The 20,785-nt window shown below is 59.0% G+C and overlaps 1 protein-coding gene across 1 annotated transcript in view; it reads left to right on the top strand.

Annotated features, from left to right (window-relative positions):
• Nucleotides 1-20,785, top strand: part of MYO15A (myosin XVA) — a 64,731-nt gene that overhangs the window by 40,733 nt on the left and 3,213 nt on the right. Inside the window, exons 48-64 of the mRNA XM_066364583.1 lie at nt 467-578; nt 670-744; nt 1,575-1,753; nt 2,236-2,345; nt 2,577-2,649; nt 2,923-2,995; nt 3,252-3,325; nt 3,563-3,645; nt 5,722-5,852; nt 7,383-7,477; nt 7,653-7,730; nt 8,111-8,207; nt 10,197-10,357; nt 11,681-11,814; nt 15,051-15,184; nt 15,593-15,726; nt 17,509-17,649. Of these exons, the coding sequence (XP_066220680.1) occupies nt 467-578; nt 670-744; nt 1,575-1,753; nt 2,236-2,345; nt 2,577-2,649; nt 2,923-2,995; nt 3,252-3,325; nt 3,563-3,645; nt 5,722-5,852; nt 7,383-7,477; nt 7,653-7,730; nt 8,111-8,207; nt 10,197-10,357; nt 11,681-11,814; nt 15,051-15,184; nt 15,593-15,726; nt 17,509-17,649 (1,884 nt within the window). The remainder of the gene's footprint in view (nt 1-466; nt 579-669; nt 745-1,574; nt 1,754-2,235; nt 2,346-2,576; nt 2,650-2,922; nt 2,996-3,251; nt 3,326-3,562; nt 3,646-5,721; nt 5,853-7,382; nt 7,478-7,652; nt 7,731-8,110; nt 8,208-10,196; nt 10,358-11,680; nt 11,815-15,050; nt 15,185-15,592; nt 15,727-17,508; nt 17,650-20,785) is intronic.

Below are 20,785 nucleotides of genomic sequence, written 5' to 3'. Positions count from 1 at the left end.
TCCTTCCAAACCTCTCCTGATGCCCTCAGCAAGGGCTCCATGCACCTGCTCTGAGCTCCGCAGCAGTGGCATTCCTCCCGTCCCGCGGTGACTGCTGCCCGCCCCTGCTTAGTGCAATGGCAGTGTCCACCCCCCACCCAAGAACAGGGCCTCTCTGCCTCAGGCCCAGCCTCTGGTCTCCGTGGGGAAGCTTTGGGTAAGGGCTAGAGGGCGTAAGGCATATCCATCCACGCGCTCTAACATCCACCTGTGTTCATCACACCCAGGCCTCTAACCCTCTGCAAGGCCACCCCTGCTACTGGGGAAGCCCCACCTTCCTCCACCCAGAAAATGTTCTCTGACGAGCTGGGGAGGGATGCCTGTGGATGGGAGGGGCGGGGCAGGACAGGGAGAGAGGGCTGGCCCCAGGCCTCCAGGCGGGGTGAGAAGGGACTGTGGCCCCTCACCCTGCCCCTGGCTGACCCAGGGCTCAGACTATGTGGTTGCTGTGAGGAACTTCCTGCCTGAGGACCCGTCCCTGCTGGCCTTCCACAAGGGTGACATCATCCACCTGCAGCCCCTGGAGCCGCCGCGAATGGGTCCGTGCCTTGGGATTGGGTGGGTACGAGACAGGGGAAGGCTAAGCAGGGGGGCTTCCCCGGCCGCTGCTGACACGAGCCTGGGCCACAGGCTACAGCGCTGGCTGTGTTGTCCGCAAGAAGGTCGTGTACCTAGAGGAGCTGCAGCGGAGCGGCCCTGACTTCGGTGGGTACCCTGGGCCCCCCGGTCCAGCCTCCAGTGACCCGAAACCCAGAAACCCTCAACAGAGCCTACTTTGTTTTCATGCACGCACCCTGCGTGTGCAGGCTGGGGGTTTCTCGGTGCCCCAGAGGGGTCTGGCCCGGCCAGGTCTCCTCCTGGTGGCCACCGAGCCCTGCCCTCTGCCTGCGTGTCTGGCTGACGGTCTCTGTGTGGGCATTAGTGTTTCCATGTTTGTGGCTGAGTCTCTCTCTGTGCTGCAAATGCCCGTCCACTTCCCACCGAGGGAATGCCTTCTTTCCCCTGAGCCTCTCGTCTCCTCATCGGTCAGTACCGTATTTTTCGCTCCATAAGACGCACCTGACCATGAGACGCACCTAGGGTTTTAAGGAGGAAAATAAGAAAAAAAATATTCTGAACCAAATGGTGTGTTAAAACTTTTAATTTAAATATACCACAGTAATATTTCAACAATGTCAACTCAACAGCAGTATTAACAACCAGTAGCACTGTTATTAACCAATGAGAAGAGACTTTAATGTTCAAATACTCTTCTAGTTGTCCGGGAACCTGCAGCAGCTAAAAAAAAAATATAATAATAACATTCGCTCCATAAGACGCACGGGCATTTTCCCCTCCACTTTTTGGGGGGGAAAGTGTGTCTAATGGAGCGAAAAATTCGGTAGGTCCCCAGGGGCGTCTCCATCACGGAGCTCCGGGGGGCGGCCAGGCTACTCAAGTCTTCTGAGAGGGTCCCTTCGTCCCCGGAGGAGATCCTGTCCTCCTGTTCGCCTCAGACTCCTCCCCCCTCCCCTCCCCCCGCCCCCACTCCCTAGGCTGGAGGTTTGGGACCATCCACGGGCGTGTGGGACGCTTCCCTTCCGAGCTGGTGCAGCCCGTGGCGGCCCCTGACTTCCTGCAGCTGCCCGCGGAGCCCGGCCGGAGGCGTGCTGCTGCCGTCGCCGCCGCGGTGGCCTCCACGGCTGCCGCGTGGGAGGTGGGCCGCAGGAGAGAGGTGAGACCAACCGGCAGGGACCAGGCCGGTGGGGTCGAGACATCATCCTGACGGCGGGGGGATGGGAACAAGGTCCGCTGAGGGTGTGGGCCCAGTCCCGGGACAGGGTGGAGCTGCCCTGGTGTGACCTGTGGGATATGACCAGAGATGGGTAGAGAAGGGTTGTGTCCAGGCCAGTGGGGCGGATGGGGCCAGGGGAGCGAGAGGTGGAGTGAGGTCAGTCAGCCTGACCTGGCAGCTAGAAAAGTCAGCCCCAGGCAGGGATGGGTCTGGTGGTGGGGCCCTGGGGTCAGCTGGGCCTGTGGTGGGTGGGACGTGGTTGAGAAGGCAAGGCAGGTTGAACTGGGTGCATCCCAGGGTGGGGGCAGGACGACCTGAGACAGTCTGGGCACATCCAGCTCAGGTGTGTGGAGCCAGCTCTGGGGGGCTGGGGTGGTGGCGGGGTTTGGGGGACAGGCCCTCCTGCTCCTGCCCCCCCGCAGGGCTCCCCTGTCAGGACCGGCACGGCTGACTGCGACGGCTTGCTTCTCCCGCCGCACACAATGCTGGAGTTTGCCCAGAAGTACTTCCGAGACCCTCAGAAGAGACCCCCGTGCGTGGTGACCCCACCCCTCACCCCTCGCCCCCACCCTGAGGAGGCCCTTCTAGGGCTTTCCTGCAGCTAAGTAGAAAAGCAAGCCCCACTTCTGGTGAGGGGAGAAAGGGAGGTCCACCTGCAGCCTCAGCTTCTGGGCGCCTCCAGCCTGACATCGGGTCACGGGTTATGGGAAAAGGCTGTAGCCAAGCTACGAGGCAAGCTGTCCACGTCTGCTTCCTGCCGTAGGGATGGCCTCAGGCTGAAGTCCAAGGAGGGCCGGGAGTCCAGGACCTTGGAGGACATGCTTTGCTTCACCAAGGTACCCAGCACTAGGCCTCAGTTTCCCCATCTATAAAATGGTGACTCAGGCCCCTGGGGTGAGCAGTCTTGTCCTCAGAGAGACACCCCCCCCCCCGCTGTGCTCGGCATCCTGAAGGTCAAAGGGGAGCATCCGCCCCAGCGTTGGCCTGGCACTCCTGTTTGTGAATGAGACCCTCCCCTCACAAGACAGGACAGACCGGGTGGCCCTGGTCTGTTCAGACAGGTCCCTCCCCTCACGAGACAGGACATGACACCCTGCCTCCCCTCGCAGACACCGCTGCAGGAGTCCCTCATCGAGCTCAGCGACAACAACCTCAACAAGATGGCCACCGACATGTTCCTAGGTGTGGGGGCAGGGCTGTGGCTGGGGCCCCTGGCCAGGTGGGGTCCCACACTCTCTGACCCCACTCATCACCACTCCTCCCGTCCTCAGTTCCTTTCCATCCCCCAGCTTAGACGTGAGGCTCCTTTGAGAGCAGAGAAGCCCCCAGCTGACCCTGGCCACAGCCCCTCAGAGAAGGGCCTAGCCCGGGGTCCCCTGAGGGGGGGGGTGGGCAGCAAAGGGGCTGGTGGCCTGAGTGGGACAGGTGTCTCCCACAGCTGTGATGCGGTTCATGGGGGATGCCCCACTGAAGGGCCAGAGCGAACTGGACGTGCTCTGCACCCTTCTGAAGGTCAGTCCAGCCACCGTGGCCAGCTGCCCTCTTCCCTGTCCTGTGGCTCAGTTTCCCCATCTGCCAGCCAGAGTTGTGGGACGTTGGGATGGGCAGCTTCCTCTGTGGCCCAGAGAGAAGTACACCCCACTGGCGGGGGAGGGGACTGGGGTCGGCGTCCCGGGCCTATCTCCAAGTGCCCGTTCCGTTCCTATGTGCTGGGCCTGTGGCCTGTGGACTGGCCTGCCCCTCCCACAGCTGTGCAGGGACCATGAGGTCATGCAGGACGAATGTTACTGCCAAGTGGTGAAGCAGATCACGAACAACACCAGCACCAAGCCGTGAGTGAGCCGGGCCCTTGCCTCCGTTTTCCCTCCTCCGCTGCGGTCTGTGTCCGGGACTGGGTCTGGGTCCGGGTCTGGGTCCGGGTCCGGGTCTGGGTCTGGGTCTGGGTCTGGGACTGGGTCTGGGTCCAGGACTGGGTCTGGATCCGGGTCCGGGTCCGGGACTGGGTCTGGGTCCGGGACTGGGTCTGGGTCTGGGTCCGGGTCCGGGTCCGGGTCTGGGTCCGGTCCGGGAGGAGCAGTTCAGCCTCCCACCTGCCTACACCCGGCCCTTCCTGGCTTCTCCCTTGTCCTCTTCCTCACTCAACAGACAAAGCACATGTATCTCGAATTGCTTGGTCTGAGACAGGCCATTCCTGCGCTTGGGGCTCCCGTTTCCTCTCTCTGTAAAGTGGCAGTGACAATGTGTGCATCCAGGTTCTAGGTGGCGAGTGACAGACCCCCAGTTCAGGCTAGTCTAAGCAAAAGGGGGCCTAGGTAACCGGAAAGTCCGACATAGAACTTGGGGCGTAGCTGGATTCAGGTGTCACTGGGAAGCCGGCTGTCTCTATCCTGGCCCTGTTTTCCTCTGTGTTGATCTATCTCATTCCCAAACGACATCCCCCGTAGCTGGGCAGCTCTGGAGAGATGGTTTCCCGCTCAGCCATCCCAGAGAAAAAGCAAGACTGACCCAGTGTCTGCAGCAAAAATCCCCCAATCTAGTCTCATCAGCCTGACTTGGTCATACACCTGTCCATCTTGAAACCAAAGGCTGGAGGACACCAGAGCTGTGCTTGGCCGAACCTGGCTCCCCACACCTGTCCTCAGAGCCAGAGGGAAGCCGAGCTCGAATTTGGCTAGATACTGACTTCCACGCCCATCTCCACAGGGCCCGGACCTAGGGACGGGTGGGGAGTTTGCCAAAGGAAGCCCGAGGGCTGTCCCCACAGTGAGAAACCCCTCATGCCAGGGCAACGTAAGGGGGAACTGTGCCCACGTAGGAGCAGCACGTAGCAAGTGCCCAGAGTGTGTGCTGCTCTTGTTACCACTGGGCCCACTGTCCTGCCCCACCTCCTCACTTGCTCTCCACCTGCGGGAACTTTGGAACCACTCCGCCCACGTCCTCTGTCTCCGCCTACGTCCTCTGTCTCCGCCCACGTCCTGACTCTGCCCACATCCTCCTGTCTCCGCCCACGTCCTCCTGTCTCCGCCCATGACCTCCTCCTCTTGTCTCTGCCCACGTCCTCCTGTCTCCGCCCACGTCCTCCTGTCTCCGCCCACGTCCTGACTCCGCCCACGTCCTCCTGTCTCCGCCCACATCCTCCTGTCTCCGCCCATGTCCTTTGTCTCCGCCCACATCCTCCTGTCTCCGCCCACATCCTCCTGTCTCTGCCCACATCCTCCTGTTTCCGCCCACGTCCTGACTCCGCCCACGTCCTCCTGTCTCTGCCCACGTCCTGACTCCGCCCACGTCCTCCTGTCTCTGCCCACATCCTCTGTCTCCGCCCACGTCCTCCTGGCTCCGCCCACGTCCTCCTGGCTCCGCCCACATCCTCCTGTCTCTGCCCACATCCTCCTGTTTCCGCCCACGTCCTCCTGTCTCTGCCCACGTCCTCTGTCTCCGCCCATGTCCTCCTAGCTCCGCCCACATCCTCTGTCTCCGCCCACGTCCTGACTCCGCCCACATCCTCCTGTCTCCGCCCACGTCCTCCTGTCTCCGCCCACGTCGCCGCAGGCCTCACCTGCCGTTCCCTCTGCCCAGCCCCAGCAGGCCTTCCCCATGCCCTCCTGTGAAGACCTTTACCCAGAAGCCTCTGCGGAGAGATCCCGCCCGGGGAGGTGTTTGTGCATGTCAGGGCCTCCCCCCTTTCCTTTCCCGCCTCCCCCACTGGCTTCCCAAGCAGGACATACCTTCTGGTGTGGCGTTGGGGCCACCCCCACACCCCTGTCCTTACCAGGCAGGAGAGAACGTCCACAGGACACAGGAGCTACCTGAGAACCAGAGACCTCCTGCCCCCCCCCTCCAGGAGACTCCTGGCACGGCACGGCGGGGCAGAGGCCTCCTGTGATGGGGTCCCCTGTGTGTTCTTGCAGGGACAGCTGCCAGCGAGGCTGGAGGCTGCTGTACACGGTGGCGGCCTACCACAGCTGCTCTGAGGTTCTCCAGCCCCACCTCCTTCACTTTCTCCAAGACGTGAGCCAGACCCCGGGCCTGCCCTTCCAGGGTGAGGGGCCAACCGCACGCGGGACCCAGGTCGTGGGCCTGTCTGCATGGGTGCTGGCTGGGGAGCCAACAGGAGGGGACATCCAGAGTGTCTGGCCCTTCACAGGTGCCCGGGCAGTGTTTACTAAGACTCATTCACGGACCTGGCTGGTTGGCTCAGTGGTAGAGCGTCGGCTGGGCGTGTGGATGTCCCGGGTTCAATTCCCGGCCAGGGCACACAGGAGAGGCGCCCATCTGCTTCTCCACCCCTCCCCCTCTCCTTCCTCTCTGTCTCTCTCTTCCCCTCCTGCAGCCAAGGCTCCATTGGAGCAAAGTTGGCCCGGGCGCTGAGGATGGCTCCATGGCCTCTGCCTCAGGTGCTAGAATGGCTCTGGTTGCAACAGAGCAATGCCCCAGATGGGCAGAGCATCGCCCCCTGGTGGGCGTGCCGGTGGATCCCCATCAGGCGCATGTGGGAGTCTGTCTCTGCCTCCCCACTTCTCACTTCAGAAAAATACAAAAAAAAAAAAAGAAGAAGACTCATTCACTCCCCAAACGTGTGTGGAGGTCCCACAGGGACGGAGGCAATGGGTTGTCATATCAGCTGGGAAGGGTGGCCTGTCGGAGGAGGTGTTGCTCTGGGTAGGGATCTCCAGGTGGGCTGAGGAGCAGGAACAAAGTCCTGGAGGTGGGGAAGTGTGGCCTGTGGAAGGAGAGGAGAGGGAAGAGACAAGGCCTGGAGTACTAGGGTTAGGCCCCGCTTCTCGGGTCTGTGGGAACCAGCAAGGGCCTCGATGGGTCCAGGCAGGGTTGGGTCCAAAGCTGGTGGCAGGGTCTCAGCCCCCCCCATGGAGTATGTCGGCAAAGGGGCCCCTCCTCCACCTCATTTCCAGCCTTGTTTCCATAGCAGCTCCCTGGTTTCCCCCCCTAAGAAAGAGGCCAGGGTTCCTGTGGTCACCGCAGCAGCCATGAAAGAGGGAAACCTTCCGCTCTCTGCCTTGAGTCCCTCCTCCTTTGATTTGATTAACAAAATGCTCCCAGTGTGTCAGACGGGAAAGGGCCCCACTCCAGGGAAGGCTCCCGGAGTCAGCTGAAGGTGCCCTACGTTCCGGATGGGACCCCTTCCCAGAGCAGGGTGAGGGGACTCCTTGGAAATGGAGGAGCAGACACTGCGGTCCTTTGCACTGGGGCTCTGGGTGAGGGAGGGTGGTGGGCAAGGGAGCGTCCCAGCAGGCAGGGACACAGCTGCCTCACCTAGTCATACAGCGGAGTAGGGAACGGCTCCCCGTCGGTAGTGCAAAGGAACGGCTATTTCCAGGGCTCACAGGTAGCTAAGGGGACGGTGGACTAAACCAAAGGCCTTCATGGCATAGGATGTGAGTTCGAATCCAGCACTGAGACCCCCCAGTCCCCGACCTGGTGAGCCCGTGGGGGCGTTGGCCGGGGGAGCCTGTGGGGGCGTTGGCCGGAGGAGCCCGTGGGGGCGTTGGCCGGAGGAGCCCCGTTCCCTCCCCGCCCACCCTGGGCCAGGCCTCCGTGCTGTCGGTTGCAGGGCTCGCCAAGGCCTGTGAGCGGAACCTGCAGAAAACCTTGCGCTTCGGCGGCCGTCTGGAGCTCCCCAGCAGCATGGAGCTCCGGGCCCTGTTGGTGAGCGTGCGGTGGGGGTGGGGGCCGGGAGGCCCGTCAGTCCGGGTGGCTGGGGGCTCCTGCAGGTGCCCGCCCTGAGCCTCTTGGCTGGACACTCCCATGTCAGGGGACAGTGCTGGCTCCGATCCCACCGCTCAGCCGGCCTGTCCAGTCTCCTCACCCTTCCTTGTCCCAGGCGGGCCGCAGTTCCAAGAGACAACTGTTTTACCTCCCCGGGGGCCTGGAACGCCACCTCAAAATCAAAACGTGCACCGTAAGTCGGGGAAGGTCTTCAGCGGGCAGCCACTACCGGAGAGGGTCCGGGACACCCCAGTCTCCGTAGCGGGGTGGGAGCCCCCCAGAGGTGTCAGCCCCCTACCCCGCAAGGCAGGGTTCATTTCCAAGAAAAGCAGACTGAGCCTCCAGCTCAGGGTCATCCTGCAAACGAGGGGGGACACGCCTGAGCCTCTCAGACTCCGAACGCTGGACCCCTTCCCTGCGTGAGGCTGATGCAGAGACCCAGGAGGGGTCCTCGCCTGGCGCGGAGGGGGCAGAGGAAGGCTGCACGTGGTCTCCTGGCGCCTGGGCGGGCTGGGAGGACAGAGGTCAGCCCGGCCGGCACAGCCTTGCTCTTCCCTGTCCCCTTCTCCCCAGGTGGCCCTGGATGTGGTGAAGGAGATCTGCGCAGAGATGGCCCTGACACGCCCCGAGGCCTTTGATGAATATGTCATCTTTCTGGTCACCAACCGAGGTGTGTGGTCAGGAGGACCGAGCCTGCTGGGCTCACGGTCACCACGTGGCATGTAGGGTTCAGGTCGGAAGCCCCCACGTGGGAGGACCTGTCTGTGCACCCCACTCTGCCAGTCCTCTGTCCCTCTCTGCTCCATTGTGTACATTTGTTTCGCCTACCATACTGGGAATTCATGGAGGACAGGCCTTTCTCTCTCTCTCTCTCTCTCTCTCTTTAAAGATTTTATTTATTGATTTTAGAGAAAGAGAGAAGGAGCAGGAAGCATTAACTTCCATATGTGCCTTGACCGGGCAAGTCCGGGGTTTCGAACCAGCAACCTCAGTGTTCCAGGTCCACGCTCTATCCACTGCACCACCACAGGGCAGCCCAGGCCTTTCTCTGCTTTCTCCCTCTGCCCCTCCGGGCCTGCTCAGTGGACCCCGCCCTCAAGGCTCCCCACCTCGGGAGGTTTTCCTTTGAAAGGCTCAACCCCTGCCACCCCCCAGTGCAAGCCTTTCCTTCGTCTCATGTCCCCTTCTCTGGTGGCCCGAAGCCCCTTCCATCGCTGTTCACCCACCCTATAAACTGTGGTCAGTTCCCTCTGGCCCCCTGCGGTCAGTCCTCCGCACCTGCTGCCTGATCTCTGAACCATCCATCTGTCTGTTCTCAGCCTTGGTCGCCTGCGTCTAGCCGAAACACGACCAGGCAGGGAGAGCCGTACTGAAACGGTCAGTGTAAAGTGACACTGATAGCGTGTCCCCCAGGCACCGTCCAAAGCATTTCATTCTGTCCTCGTCTTGAACCCCCGCATTCACCCAGTGAAATGGAGACTGTCATCATCCCCGGTTATAGATGGGGGAGTCGAGGCCCCCGGAAGGTCTGGTAGTTGGCCTGCGGCTGCCTGTCACAAGTCACCACATACCGAGGGCTGGAAACAATGCTTGCTCATTATTTGATGTTTCTGAAGGTCAGAGTCCTGAAGTCAGAGGCCGCCGGGCGGGTTCCTTCTGGAGGCTCTAGGGGAGATACTGTTTTCTTGTCTTCTTTAGCTTTGGAGAGGTCACCCACATTCCTCAGCTCACGGCCCTTCCCACGTCTTCAAAGCTAGGAGAAGGCTTCATTTTCATATCTATCTCTATCTCTTTCTCTCTCTCTCTCTCTCTCTCTCGCTCTCGCTCTCTCTCACCTCCCTCTTAAAAGGACCTTTGAGATTACACTGGGTCTACTTGGATAACCTGGGATAATCTCTCCATCCCAAGATCCTTCACTTAATCACATTTGCAAAGTCCCTTTGGCCATGAAGGTAACATATTTGTAGGTTCCAGGAATTAGGACATGGATGTCTTTGGGGAAGGGGCCATTAATCGGCCTGCTCATAGAGGTTAAGGGACTTAACTCCAAGTCACATAGTTGGGATTTGAACCCAGGCAGTCTGGCCTGGAGAGTCTAGACTTGACCGTCATGTCATATACCCCCCTCCCCCCCCCCGGGTAAAATTTTACTGAAGGTGGGGAACGGAAGAAGAAATGTCAGTGCAGGAAATAAAATCTTAAGCCTCACTTAAGTCTCTCCTATGGGCTCTGACCCACTCAATGCCAGACCCCAGTCTTCCCCACCCCCTACCCATTCAGGAGCCCACCAGGGGTCTCTGCTGAAGACGTTCTGAGGAAAGGCACCCACTGGGTCTCATGATCTGCGGTCCATAGTGCTTCTCCTTGTCCCCAACCTCCCCTGGAAACGGACTGGGCTTTCTCTGAGCATAACCCCAGAATGAAGTATTCCCATCTGTGGTCGTAGACATTCCACAAACACAGGGCGCCCTGAGATCCATTACACGCTCTCCTTTGCTGAGGACGCCACGTCCCAAAGCGGGGCAGGGGGGTGGGGTGGGAGGGGCTCGCCTGCAAGTGATGCTGGTCCGGGTGGCAGGTTGGGGGCGTGTCCACGTGCTCGGTAGAGACTGCGCACGCGCCGGCATGCTTCCGCCCAGCTGTCCCTGACTCTCCGCAGGCCAGCACGTGTGCCCGCTCAGCCGCTGCACCTACATCCTGGACGTGGCCTCAGAGATGGAGCAGGTGGATGGCGGCTACATGCTCTGGTTCCGGCGCGTGCTCTGGGATCAGCCACTCAAGTTTGAGAATGAGCTCTATGTGACCATGCATTACAACCAGGTTAGCCATGCTGATGCTGTCGAACCTTCCAGGCTTTCTCCTGTGCACCCCCCACCCCCGCCATTGAACTGTGAAGTCAAACTCCACGGCCATGGCATTTGACGCTTTCATGATTCAGGGGGTCCCCGCTGGCATTTCTACCCTGGTCCCTCTGCTCCTCTGCCCCGTTTCCTCGGAGGAGTCAAATGATGTTACGCCTCACGACCTAATTCTCAGACCCTGGCAGGTGCCGTCCTTCCGCCGGGCCTTCCTTTCCTGTGTCTCTGCTTTCCTGCGGCCTCCGCAGCAGGGCTGCCCTCAATCGCACCTCTTTCCTGAGGGCTCCCCTCCTCGGGCGCATGGCCTGTCCCATTTTCAAAGGCCTAACTGGACTTTGGTTGGCATTGTCTTCTTTTGTTTGTTTGTTTTGGGGTGGGGTTTTTTTGTATTTTTCTGGAGTGAGAAGCAGGAAGGCAGAGAGACAGACTCCCGCATGCACCCGACCGGGATCCACCCGGCATGCCCACCAGGGGGCAATGCTCTGCCCATCTGGGGCGTCGCTCTGTTGCAACCAGAGCCATTCTAGCGCCTGAGGCAGAGGCCACAGAGCCATCCTCAGTGCCTGGGCCAACTTTGCTCCAATGGAACCTTGGCTGCAGGAGGGGAAGAGAGAGACAAAGAGGAAGGAGAGGGGGAGGGGTGGAGAAGCAGATGGGCGCTTCTCCTGTGTGCCCTGGCCAGGAATCGAACCCGGGACTTCCACACGCTGGGCTGATGCTCTACTGCTGAGCCAACCAGCCAGGGCCGGCACTGTCATTTTTATCTTGGTGTTATTCCCCATGGGCACTTGGTCCTCTAAGTCAGGATCCCAGGGTTTTTACAGTCTGGTTTCCTCCTCTTATTGCTAACATGTGTGTAAGTGGTTGGACTGGGCACATTCCTTGGTGGAAATGTTGCCAACACTTGGGCTTTTCCACGTACAAAATACAGGCGCATGGCTCTATGGCCGCAAGGTGTCACTGTTGCCGACTACCCCCACGCAGGACTAGGTGTGGGTTACCAGCCTGCAGCGTCCCTTGGGAACTTGTTAAAATGCAAATCTCTACGTCCTGCCCCAGATCTAATGAGTCAGTGTCTGGGGATACAGCCCATAGGTCTGTGTTAGTGACCCAGGCACGTTCAGTTTTCAGCCACCCCAGCCCAGCAGACACCCCACACACTGTCGGGTATGTGCCCACAGTCTTCCCAGGGCCGTTGTGGGGGTGACCACATGCCCCCTGGGGTTGAATGCTCCCAAATGTATGCCTGCCTGCAGACCCTCATTGGATTGCCGCCCCACCCCAGGTCCTGCCTGACTACCTGAAAGGCCTTTTCAGCAGCGTGCCAGCCAGGCGGCCCAGTGAACAGCAGCTGCAGCAAGTGTCCAAGCTGGCTTCGCTGCAGCACCGCGCCAAGGACCACTTCTACCTGCCCAGTGTGTGAGCACCTGCCCAGCTGCCAGCCCACCCCCTCCCACCCTGCCCTGTGGGCCTCCAGGTTGGACATCCCCGGTCCTGTGCGCCCCGCTTACAACCAGCAGGCTGTCTGAGAAAGGGGCCGACCTGGATTCAGGAATAAAGTCCTCCAGTTCACCCTAAGCTGGGACCCCCCTTCCCACAACAGGCTGCTTCCAGCTGGTGTAAATAGCTCAGAACAAAGTTAATCATAAAAAGGCTTTTGGGCCTGACCAGGCGGTGGCGCAGTGGATAGAGCGTCGGACTGGGATGCGCAGGACCCAGGTTCGAGACCCCGAGGTTGCCAGCTTGACCACAGGCTCAACTGGTTTGAGCAAAAGCTCACCAGCTTGAACCTAAGGTCGCTGGCTCAAGCAGGGGGTCACTCAGTCTGCTGAAGGCCCACGGTCAAGGCACATATGAGAAAGCAATCAATGAACAATTAAGGTGTCACAACAAAAAACTGATGATTGATGCTTCTCATCTCTCTCCATTCCTGTCTGTCTATCCCTCTCTCTGACTGTCTCTTTATTTTTTTATTTTTTAAATGTTTTTTTTAATTTTTTATTTATTTATTCATTTTAGAGAGGAGAGGGAGAGAGAGAGAGAGAGAGAGGAGAGACAGAGAGAGAGAGAAGGGGGGGAGGAGCTGGAAGCATCAACTCCCATATGTGCCTTGACCAGGCAAGCCCAGGGTTTCGAACTGGCGACCTCAGCATTTCCAGGCCGACGCTTTATCCACTGCGCCACCACAGGTCAGGCTGACTCTCTGTCTCTTTAAAAAAAAAAAAAAAAAAAAAAAAGATAAAAACAGAACCCCAGAGAGCTTTTTTGTATGTGGCTTTTATCTATTGACATAATTATCGTATTCAAAGTTAAAGTTGAGAAACTACTTAAAATACTGATTTATTAATTTTAAAACAAGGATATTACATCTTTTTCTTTTCTTTCTTCTTTGCAAGTGAGAGGAGGGGAGATAGATAGGCTCCTGCATGTGCCCTGATTGGGATCCACCTGGCAACCCCCGTCTGGGGCTGATGCTCTGCCCATCTGGGGCCATGTTCGCAACTGAGCTATTTTTAGCACCTGAGGTGGAGGCTCCATGGAGCCATCCTTGGCATCTGGTGCCAATGCACTCGGACCAATCAAGCCATGGCTGTGGGTGTGGAAGAGAGAGAGAGAGAGACAGAAGGGGGAAGGGGAGGGGTAGAGAAGCAGATGGTCTCCTTTCCTGTGTGCCCTGGCTGGAAATCAAACCCAGGACATTGACCCTGTTCAGGTGGCTCAGTGGTAGAGCATTGGCCTGGCATGTGGAAGTCCCAGGTTCAATTCTCGGCCAGGGCACACAGGAGAAGCGCCCATCTGATTCTCCACCCTTCCCCCTCTCCTTTCTCTCTGTCTCTCTCTTTCCCTCCCACAGTCAACGCTCCACTGGAGCAAAGTTGTCCCGGGCACTGAGGATGGCTCCGTGGCCTCTGCCTCAGGCACTAGAATGGCTCCAGTTGCAATGGAGCAACGTCCCTTATGGACAGAGCATCACCCCCTGGTGGGCATGCTGGGTGGATCCTGGTCGGGTGCATGCAGGAGTCTGTCTCTCTGCCTCCCTGCTTCTCACTTTGGAAAAATATTTAAAAAACAAACAAACCCTGGGACATCCACGTGCCAGACCAACCTTCTACCACTGAGGCAATTGGCCAGGTCAAGGATATGACATGTTAACATGAATAATTATAATGATGTATCAGGATAACTACATTACAAATAATATAAATTAACATTACGTGTTAACATAACTTATGAAACTATTTCCCCCCAAAATGTAGTGAGCAGAGTGGCACTGTTTTACATTTTGTAAATCTCTTGACCATCTGGTTTAAGGGAAGACAGCTGGATTCTGATGCCTGCTGACGCAGTCAGTCTGTTGTGGTCTCACGTGTCGCGGAGTCTCTGGCCAACGCCGAGAGCCCAGGCAGGGAGGCGGGGAACAGCTCAGCCTTATTGTGGAAGCATCTTGGACCACTCAGACCCTCGGCCACACTTTGAAAACCCCTGGTGTGAATGATAATAAGCTAACACATGGACCGAGCATGTCCTCGTGCTTGTGACGCAGTGAGGGCCCAATACGGAAAGCTCTCTTGTATTACAGTTCCAAGGGAAAAGCAGAAGAAGCACATAAAACAGTAATCCCCATCCTGGATCGAGATAATCACCGAGTTCTTACCTTTTGCCAGGCGCTCGGTGTGCGTGATCTCAGCTCATATTCCCAACTGCCCTCTGTTTCCCTTCTACAGAGGAGGCAGCAGTGGCCCAGAGAGGTTGCATGGCTTACCGGACCTTAACCAGCTAATAATGGGTGTGGGAGCGGTGGGCAGGGGGGCGAGGATGCAAAACTGGGGAGACCGGGTTCAGATACCAGGTCTTTTACCCGAGCAGTGCCAAGAAGGAACCATGTGCCAGGGTGTGTGTGGACGTGGGGGGGGGGGTCTCATGGGGCAGGGGATTCCCAGGGGGGCGGTCTCATGGGGCAGGGGATTCCCAGGGGGCGGTCTCATGGGGCAGGGGATTCCCCTGATTTTCTCCCAACCCCTCCCCAGTCTGCAACTCAGGGCGGCTGGGACCGCTGTTGGGATTTTTCAGATGTCCCGACAGGGGAAGGAGCCACCCTAGGGAGAACAGCATGTGTCACAGAGAAGGGACTGGTGTGCTGATAACCCTGGTGGGGGGGTGGTCACAGCGTTCCTCTGCCCCGTTCTCTGACCAGTGCTGCTGGTGGCTTTGCCCGCCCTGGTATTTCCACCCCGGACTCTGCCCCTCCCCCACCCTTGTCCTTCTCACCCTCTCGGGCCTGGGCTTCTCCCTGGGGGTAGGCACCACAGAGGATGACGCCAGCTTAGATGGGAGTCTCAGCCCTCCAGCTCAGACTCCCTTGGTGACCGGGTGACCTTGGACTAGTCAGCAGACTTCTCAGAGCCCAGGGGTGCCAGTCGTTGCTGAGCACCTGCTGCGTGTGCCCTGGTGCCCTGGGAGCGTGTTACGCCCACCATCTCCCACCCATCTGTGCTCACTCCCTGGCGTTGCGTCCTCCGAGGAGCTGCGGGCACCGCGCCCGCCCGTTGTGCGTGATACCTGCAGTGAGGGCTGAACTGAAGCTCTGTGCAGAGCGCATGCGCGCGTGCGGGCGGGTGACGGGCGCTCAGGACCGCTTTTCCTTCCACCTCCAGACGGGAGGTCCAGGAGTACATCCCGGCCAGGCTCTACCACACCATGTCCGGCTCCGCCTGGCTCAACCTGGTCAGCCAGCACCGGCAGCAGACGCACGCCCTCAGCCCCCACCAGGCCCGTGCCCAGTTTCTGGGTGCGAGTCCAGGGCTGGGGGGACTTTGCGGAGGCAGTGGGGTTTGGGGAGGGTGGGGATGGAGGCACCTTTTTTCTTTGCATAAAGGCATTTTCGGTGTGAGTCGAGCTGAGCTACCAGGAGACAACCACTTTCTAACAATGTCACCAAGGCACCCAGCCCTTGACTCTGGGTGGCCTTTGGGTGCAGAGCAAGCTGGCGAGCAGAGAGGAAGGAGAGCTGGGATTTGGGGGGGGGGGGAAGGCACTGAGACAGGACGGTGGAGAGTCTTGAGGAGCTGGGGACAGAGGACCCCTGTGCAGGTGGCAGCAGGGAAGACTGAGGGCTGCAGGTGGACATGCCGTTGGGGGCCGTGGCTGTCCCGGATGAGCCCCTCACGCTAACTGTCCCTCTCTCGACTGTCCCCAGGTCTCCTCAGCGCCTCCCCCATCTTTGGATCCACCTTCTTCTTCGTCCAGAGCTGCAGCAACCTCGCTGTGCCGGCCCCCTGCATCCTGGCCGTCAACCAGAACGGTCTCAACTTCCTCAGCATGGAGACCCACGTGAGTGTCCTGCGCCAGCGCACCCACTCACCCCCTCTCCTCTGAACCCCTGGCCCCGTCAGAGGGGCTGGGGTCTCTCCTGCTGTAGAAGTCCACCTCCCTGAGCCTCACCTTCCCGTCTGGGTCCTGGGGTTAACAGAGCCCACCCCGTGGGACTGTTCTGTTAGGAAGATACAGTGAGGTCAAGCACACGCGGAACACTTGAAGAGTGTCTTAGCTTTGGCGGCGGTGACAGAAGTACCACAGACTGGGCGGGGGCTTCAGCGACAGGAATTAATTGTGACTGTCTCAGAGTTCTGGAGGCTGGGCATCCAAGGTCCAGGTGCCGGCCGGGTCGGTTTCCCCCGAGGACCCTGTCCTTGGCTTGTAGATGGCTGTCTTCTCCCGGTGACCTCGTGTGACCTGATCTCTGCATGCACATGTCTGGTATCTTCGTTTTTGTCCAAACTGCCTCTTCTCAGAGGGACACCGGTCAGATTGAATTAGGACCCACCCTGAAGGCCTCAGTTTCACTTAATCACCCCTTTAAGGGCCCAGCCTCCTAAATATAGTCACATTCTGACATATGGGGGGGGGGGTTAGGTATGCGGATGTGGGTGGACACAATGAAGTCCATAAGAAAGAGGACCTCTTACCCCCCTTTTTAATTAAAAGCGCACTTGGACATGAGGACAGGACGGGAGGGTTATCTGGAGGGGAGTCTAGGACATACCAGAGTGAGGAAGTGAGATCAGGAAGGGATGTCACGCACCCCGGGAAGAGCATGTTAGCGAGCAAACTGCCGCCACCGTGGCAAGCGGCACATGTCCAGCTGGTGCCCTGGGAGACTGCATACAACACACCCACAGGCCCTGGCCGGTTGGCTCAGTGGTAGAGCATCGGCCTGGCGTGCAGAAGTCCCGGGTTCAATTCCCGGCCAGGGCACACAGGAGAAGCGCCCATCTACTTCTCCACCCCTCCCCCCTCCTTCCTCTCTGTCTCTCTCTTCCCCTCCAGCAGCCGAGGCTCCACTGGAGCAAAGATGGCCCGGGCTCTGGGGATGGCTCCTCGGCCTCTGCCCCAGGTGCTAGAGTGGCTCTGGTCGCGGCAGAGCATCGCCCCGGAGGGGCAGAGCATCGCCCCCTGGTGGGCAGAGCGTCGCCTCCTGGTGGGCGTGCCGGGTGGATCCCGGTCGGGCGCATGCGGGAGTCTGTCTGACTGTCTCTCCCCGTTTTCGGCTTCAGAAAAATACAGAAAAAAAAAACAAAAAAAAACCACACCCTGCAGAGGATGCCCTCTGGCCTGGGGTCAGGGGAGATGGGGTGTCCCCATCTGTCCTTCATCCGGGCAGGGACTCTCCCAGCTGTGGCTTTCCCTGCATGTGCTCCGAGTTTGCTCCTGGAGCTCCCGGGAGGGGCAGGGGTTAAGGAGCAGCTTTGTGATGTCAATCAGCGTCACTCCAATAAAATCCAATGACAAGATTAAAGCAAACAAACAAACAAACAAGAAGCAGCAGCAGGTGAGGTGAAGGTCAGGGCACACCCGGCCCCGAGCACCAGTGGATCCCAAGCACTGAGCAGGGGGTGCCTGCCACGGGGTAGACGCGAGCGTCGGGGTGTTGAATCCGTTTCACAGGTGAGGTCCAGAGAGTGAAACGACCACTTGCACCAGGTCACACAGCAAGTCACTGGGGATCGGGTACTCGAACCAGGGTGTCCGGCCTCCTAGTGACCTGGTCTGCAGTGGAGGGAGACGGATGGGTGAGACTGTCCCACCCATAAGCCTGTCTGCTCCCCCCCCCAGGAGCTGATGGTGAAGTTTCCCCTGAAGGAGATCCAGTCGACGTGGACGCAGCGGCCCACGGCCAGCGCTAGCTACCCCTACGTGGAGATGGTGCTGGGGGATGTGGCCGTCCAGTGCACCATGCAGCTGCAGCTGGAGCAGGTGGGCCCCCGGGACCCAGGCCTTGTCCCCAGCCCCTGCCTCCCTTATTTCACCCGCCAGGCTCTTCTTGGGGCCTGGCTCCAAGACTGGTCGAACAGTGCACCATGCAGCTGCAGCTGGAGCAGGTGGGCCCCCGGGACCCAGGCCTTGTCCCCAGCCCCTCCCTCCCCTATTTCACCCACCAGGCTCTTCTTGGGGCCTGGCTCCAAGACTGGTCAGCTCCTGGCTGGGCCTCCGGGACAATCCAGCCTCGTGCGTGGGGACAGAACTAACCCAACACTGTGCGGAACTGCAGGGCATCAGTTCCCTCCATGAAGTCCTGGAGGTGGGAGCATGGGGAAGGACCCATGGTGGTTTGCGGAATAGTGAGTGGCCAGGGCAGCAGAGGTCTTGAAGGTCCTCGAATGCCAGCGAAGAATCTGGGGCTTTCTCCCGAGGGTACCAGACAGTAACCCAGAAAGATTGAGGACATTCACCAGGGCTTAGGCTTGGAAGATGGATTTTGGAGTTTGGTGTTGAGGGTAGGCAGAGTGGGGCCCCCCCATGGGACATACAGAGAAATAGGCTCACCTGCCCTGTCCCTTCTCATATTTACAGCAACTGTGTTTGGTCCTTAAAAGGTATGTCTGGGCCCTGGCCGGTTGGCTCAGCGGTAGAGCGTTGGCCTGGCGTGCGGGGGACCCGGGTTCGATTCCCGGCCAGGGCACATAGGAGAAGCGCCCATTTGCTTCTCCACCCCCCCCCCTTCCTCTCTGTCTCTCTCTTCCCCTCCCGCAGCCAAGGCTCCATTGTAGCAAAGATGGCCCGGGCGCTGGGGATGGCTCCTTGGCCTCTGCCCCAGGCGCTAGAGTGGCTCTGGTCGCAGCAGAGCGATGCCCTGGAAGGGCAGAGCATCGCCCCCTGGTGGGCAGAGCGTCGCCCCTGGTGGGCGTGCCGGGTGGATCCCGGTCGGGCGCATGCGGGAGTCTGTCTGACTGTCTCTCCCCGTTTGCAGCTTCAGAAAAAAAAGAAAAAAAAAAAAAAGGCATGTCTGACCTCGAGTCTCCTGCCCAAGTATCACCGCCTCCCAGGGGTGGGGAAGGACCCATGTTCTCACCCCACTGAGAGAGGACTGAGGCTCACAGATGGGGCAGGTCTGAGGCTGGGGCCTGCACGTATCTGCCCTCACCCGCCTGCCACACCCCTCCTCGAGATCTGGGCCCAGAACAACACCCCCTGCCCCCTGCCAGGGCCTGCCTTGAGAGAGAGGGGCCCCCGTGGCCACAGCCCTGACCCTGACGGACAGACTCTGTGCCCCTTGGAGAACCTGCAGCTCAGGACCAGGCTTCTCAGTTGGCCTTATCTGCCAAGTCCTGTTCCTGCCAAGGCCCCTGACCCTCTGGTTCTGCTTGAACCCCCCCCTCTGAGCTCCCACCACAGCAAACCTGCTTCCTGATACCTGCTGGCCACCTGCTCCTTCTCAGGCCCCTCTCCTGGCGCCTCCTTCCTGGACCGCGCCTCCGAATGCCGCTGAGTCTGGGCCTCTCCTCCAGCATTCCCTTTCGCATGGAGGTTTCCAAAACCCACTTGCTGAGAAGGCCCCGCATTGCTGTCTCCTGTCTCGACCCCCTCAGCATCTCTCTTGGAGATGAGCTGGCCTCTTCACGTCACCTCCCATCCCTCCCAGGCACTCCGGCCCCCAACCCAGGGGCCCTCGCCAACCCTCTGCCTCTCATGAACTCTTTGACCCTCTGCCCTCACCCCTTGCCCCAGCTACCCTGGCCTCTTCCGGCTCCCTGACGACAAGGTTGCCAACCCCTTCCTGCCCCAGGCCCTTTGTACTCACTGTCCTCTCCACGCAGAATGCTTGCCCCCACCTTGCCTGTTAGAGGGTTCCCCTCTGCCTTTAACTAATTAGTTAATTGAGAGAGAGAAGGAGAGACAAGAAGGGAGAGAGATGAGAAGCATCAACTCATAGTTGAGTCTCTTTTTTTGTGTGTGTGACAGAGAGAGAGAGACAGAGAGAGGGACAGATAGGGACAGACAGATAGGAAGGGGGAGAGATGAGAAGCATCAGTTCTTCGTTGCGGCACTTTAGTTGTTCATTGATTGCTTCTCATACATGCCTTGACCCGGGACAGGGGGCTACAGCAGACCAAGTGAGCCCTTGCTCAAGCCAGCGACCCTGGGATCATGCTGATGATCTTGTGCTTATGCCGGCAACCCCAAGTGCAAGCTAGGGAGCCTGTGCTCAAGCCGGCGACCTTAGGATTTTGAACCTGGGACCTCAGTGTCCAGGCCAGTGCTCTATCCACTGCGCCACCACTGGTCAGGCAAAAAAAATGTGGGGATCGTTTTTTTTTTAAAGATCTTATTTATTGATTTGAGACATTGGAGAGAGAGAGAAGGTAAGGGAAGTTGTGGGAAGCATCGACTCATAGTTGTAGCTTCTCGTAGGTGCCTTGATCGGACAAGCCTGGGGTTTCAAGCTGGCGACCTCAGCATTCCAGGTCATCACTTATTCCATGGAGCCACCCTAGGTCAGGCCTTCCCTTTATTCTAGTTTCAGCACAAACGTCACCTCCTTCAAGCAGCCTTCCCTGACCCTCCTCCCTGATAATCCTCTTTCTGCCTTGATAATCCTCACTATGGCTTGCAAGCCATGTAGGTATTTATGTATTATCTCCCCAACCAGAATGTCAGCTACAGAAGGGCAGGGCTACGCCCATCTTGTCTATACTATGTCCATAGCACAGTGCCTCGCATAGTAGATGCTCAGTAAGTGGATGGATGGGCCCAAGGAGGCCTTTTTGTGTGTGACAGAGACAGAGAACCAGAGAGAGGGACAGATAGGGACAGGCAGACAGGAAGGGAGAGAGATGAGAAGCATCAATTCTTCGTTACGGCACCTTAGTTGTTCATTGATTGCTTTCTCATATGTACCTTGACTGGGGGGGCTACAGCAGACCGAGTGACCCCTTGCTCAAGCCAGCGACCTTGGGCTCAAGCTGGTGAGCTTTACTCAAACCAGATGAGCCCGTGCTCAAGCTGGTGACCTCGGGATCTCGAACCCGGGTCCTCTGCATCCTAGTCCGACGCTCTATCCACTGCACCACCGCCTGGTCAGGCCCAGAGGGGGCCTTTTTTGGCTTCTCCA

The sequence above is a fragment of the Saccopteryx leptura genome, chromosome 2 (genome assembly GCF_036850995.1).
Source record: "Saccopteryx leptura isolate mSacLep1 chromosome 2, mSacLep1_pri_phased_curated, whole genome shotgun sequence".
In the NCBI taxonomy this organism is placed as follows: domain Eukaryota; kingdom Metazoa; phylum Chordata; class Mammalia; order Chiroptera; family Emballonuridae; genus Saccopteryx; species Saccopteryx leptura.
This window is presented reverse-complemented; position numbering and strand designations above follow the sequence as displayed.